At 40.1% G+C, this 3,791-nt stretch overlaps 1 protein-coding gene across 1 annotated transcript; it reads left to right on the top strand.

Annotated features, from left to right (window-relative positions):
* The first annotated feature begins 2,668 nt into the window (after window positions 1-2,668).
* LOC108358152 (nucleic-acid-binding protein from mobile element jockey-like) lies at window positions 2,669-3,346 on the top strand. The gene has a single exon (XM_017609324.1). The coding sequence runs from the start codon at window positions 2,669-2,671 to the stop codon at window positions 3,344-3,346; it is 678 nt and encodes a 225-aa protein (XP_017464813.1).
* Window positions 3,347-3,791: the final 445 nt, after the last annotated feature.

Consider the following 3,791-nt stretch of genomic DNA (forward strand, 5'->3'; position numbering starts at 1 on the left):
GCCGTCTTCATGTGTCGGCATGGTATATTGATAGCTGCGGTCCAAGAGACGAAGTTGCACAGCAATTCAACTTTGTTGAATTGCGCCGGGTACAACGTGCACCGTCGAGATCGCGAGCGAGATAATGGTGGTGGCTTAGCGTTCATCACGCACCACACCGTGCAGTATCGTCTTATCGAAGCAGACATCGACCGCAGGGATACCACCCTAGAATGTCAGGGCATCGCTATCCGGTCAGGCGATGTCGAGCTCGAAATATTTAACATATACATACCCCTGAACTCCTACTTGAGTAGGTTGAATGAGGATGTGCCGAATGAGTGTCCGGCATGCGGAGAGACCCCACATGACTCGAAACATCTCTTCGCATGCCCGGAAAACCCGACAACCCTAACGGCCTGGTTCCTGTGGACAAACCCCACAGAAGCTGCACGCTTCCTAGGGTTGCCGTTAGTGGAACTTGACGACAACGACTGAGATACCCTCCGTCCTGGGCGGGGTTGTTGTAGCCGCTACAACAACAACCCATATATCTATCTAATCTCTTAACAAGCGTTGTTCTAACATAATTACAATGATTTTTTAAAGTTAGTTTTGAATCAAACATTGTCCCCAAATTCTTTAATGCATTGAAACTCTTAATTCTACATTATTAAACGTTAGATTTATAGGTGAACAAAGTTTTTTACTACATATATGAAAGCTTTTGCATTTACTGAACGATATCCTGGCTTCCGAGTTATTACCCCAGTTTCCCATATCTGACAATATATGGGTAAAATCCGTTTGTACCACCGATAAATCTTTACACTTGGAATAAAGTAGTAAATCGTCAACATATATTATGTGATTCACTCTCTTGTATTTCAATAGAATTTTATTTATTTCGTCAAAAGCAATCATAAAGAGCGCCACAGAAAGTGGTGAGCCCTGAGGAATACCGTTGAACAATTTGTAGGTATTTGAAAATTTATTTATTTTTATTTACTTTGACGTCAAAGAATCGATTAATTAGAAAATCTTTAACAAATTTATAGATTTTGCTACCCACTTTCTAACGTGCAAGCTGCTGGAGGACGACATGTGGCCCAATTCTGTCGTAAGCCTTTTCGAAGTCAATGCTCAGGATGGAATATGCCCCCTTATTCTAGAACCCGAATTTTCGTAATTCCTAATTCGTAGCTACGCTACGAAAAAACGAAAAATCCACATGCTGCAACCTTTGCGGAAACATGTGCTGAAATTGCCAGCTATCAGTTGTTTTTCGAAGATACCTGAATGAAGGAAAATAAAGTGGAAAGGAATTAAAAAACCCTCATCATGTGCTTGTTTATTGTAAAATTGGTTAATTTTACATAATTTGAGGAAAATTATGGATTCTGATGTATTTGCAATAATAGAAGCAGAGTAAGCGGGCGCTGTGGCAATGGATTCACAAAGGTATGCGGAGCTGTCGGGCATAGTAACCATGGGCGCATCTATGTCAGCTTCTGGTTGAATTGTTGAACCACAAGCCAGAACTCCTCCTATGCCTGAAGCTTTTGTTCTCAATCCAGTTAATGCAATAACAGCTTCTTCCAAGCCATTGAAAACATGCACTTGTATACCACCTGTTGCGCTTGCTTCTGCCTTCGGCCGCGCTTAGGGATTATAACCCTTACTAAGTAGAATTCTCCTTTCTGTGTTGCGGGGAAGAGGGGCTTCCGCATGTCAAAGGTATTCAACATTTCTTGTGCATATCACTCCGGCTACGCCGTCCACAGTATTTTCGCGCAGAACCCACGTCGAAATTTGCAAAAAAGTGCATAGTGCAAACCGAGTTGATTAATAATCTAGTGGTAGGAAATTTGAAACATTTATCTTAAATTAAATGTGAATCCAGTCGTCGACTAGCTCTCGTGCGAACGGTTGTTTTTCTGCGTTTCCCTTTTTCTGTTATTCCATAGCCCGTCTGTGAAATACAAAAACAAACAAACAAATACCTCATGTCTTTTTTCACTTACACGTGCAGGTGTTTTTTTTTTTCTTAATTTGCTGCAGGTGCGAATTCCCAGCTATAATGGCCCGTAGAGCCTCTAACCTTGGGGACAACAGGTTTGCTTCATTAGCTCCTAGTCCCCCATCAGTCAAAAAGCGGAAAAAACTATCCGAATTCCCAAATCTACCTAACCTGGTTTCGACAAAGTCTGACCCAAAATATATTGTTGTTTCCTCTAAAGACGAGAATAAACGCTTGACTAACTTTTCATGCTTCGCGGTAGAAAGATCGTTACACATCATAAGCAAAGATATCATCAGCGTATCGGAGCGTCGTGATGGTAATCTTCTACTTCTCGTCGAAAACAAAACAGCAGCACAAAAATTTATATCCGCCAAACAGTTGGCAGGACTTTGCGAAATCACGTGTAAGTACCACGATAACTTGAATTTTGTAAAAGGAACTATATACGCCCCATACCTCAACCACGTCTCAGAAGAAGAAATTGTGAAGAACTTAGAACAGCAAGGCGTAGTGTCCGTTTACAAATTTAAAAAACGTGATAATAAATCGGAAAATAGTGGTGTTGTCCTACTAACTTTCGACCTTTTCAACTTGCCTCAGTCAATCAATGTGTCATGGCATAAGGCTCAAGTAAGGGAATACATCCCAAATCCCATGCGTTGCAAAATGTGCCAATTGTTGGGACACACTGCAAAGTACTGCAAAAACGATCCTATTTGTGTCAACTGTAGCTTCCCTCCACATAGCAACAGCGCATGCATACGTACTAAGTGCGCAAATTGTCAGGACGAACATCCCTCCAATTCTAACAAATGCACCAAGTTCATACAACAAAAGGAAATTCTGAAAATTAAAATTCAGCAAAAATGCACACTGAAGCAAGCTAAAAATAAATACATAGCACAGCTACCCCAAACCTCATCCCCATCATCTTTTGCTGGCGTTGTCAGTAACGCAGCCAATGTACCCCTCAATGTACAATCAACCTCTCTTACCCCCACTGATAACATGCAATCAACAACATTAAAAACAAACCACATAGAGAATACGTTACCCACTCCACATATTACTCCAAAAGTAAGCAACAAATTCGTCATTAAAACTCCTAAACCTATAGTCACAGAAAACGAACTATCGGAGTCCATATGCAACAACACAAACACCTCTGTCACCACTAAGAGTTTTCCATCGTCAGCAACCGCGAGCAACGAAGCTAGCCCGGCACAACCAACCCCATCTTTAAGTTTCTCGCCATTTACTAGCCTTACCAAGCAGCTTTTGAAAAATAACGATTATTTCACTTCACAATCTACATCACTAGACTCAGATGTAGATATTTCCTAAAAAAAAAAAAAAGATTTCTTTTCCCTTCTTTTTGTCTGTCTTTTGTCCTCCACTGAGATGACTTTCACTTTGTTGCAATGGAATATCAAAGGACTTATTAATAATTCGCACGAACTTCAACTTCTCATAAAAGAACATTCCCCGTCACTTATATCATTACAGGAAACCCACTTACCTCATAACAAAACTACAACCATTTCAAATTCGTATAATCATTATTTCTTTAACTTACCTCAAAACACATCCGGTAAACAAGGCGTTGCCGTCCTTGTAAGGAAAGATATCCCACATAAACAAATTCAGGTGCAATCAGATATATCAACTATTGCTATCGAAATTAACTTAGGATTTATTATCACAGTCTTATGCACATACATCCCACCACAACAAACTTTTGAATTAAAAGACCTACAAAATATTATTAAAAATTTTAAAACAAACCTGA

Source organism: Rhagoletis zephyria, unplaced genomic scaffold (genome assembly GCF_001687245.7).
Source record: "Rhagoletis zephyria isolate East Lansing unplaced genomic scaffold, Rhagoletis_zephyria_1.1 Rzeph_scaffold_00216, whole genome shotgun sequence".
Lineage (NCBI taxonomy): Eukaryota > Metazoa > Arthropoda > Insecta > Diptera > Tephritidae > Rhagoletis > Rhagoletis zephyria.

Excerpts from the sequence above, each read along its gene's own strand:
- LOC108358152 (XM_017609324.1), top strand. The coding sequence starts at position 2,669 with ATGTGCCAATTGTTGGGACACACTGCAAAGTACTGCAAAAACGATCCT.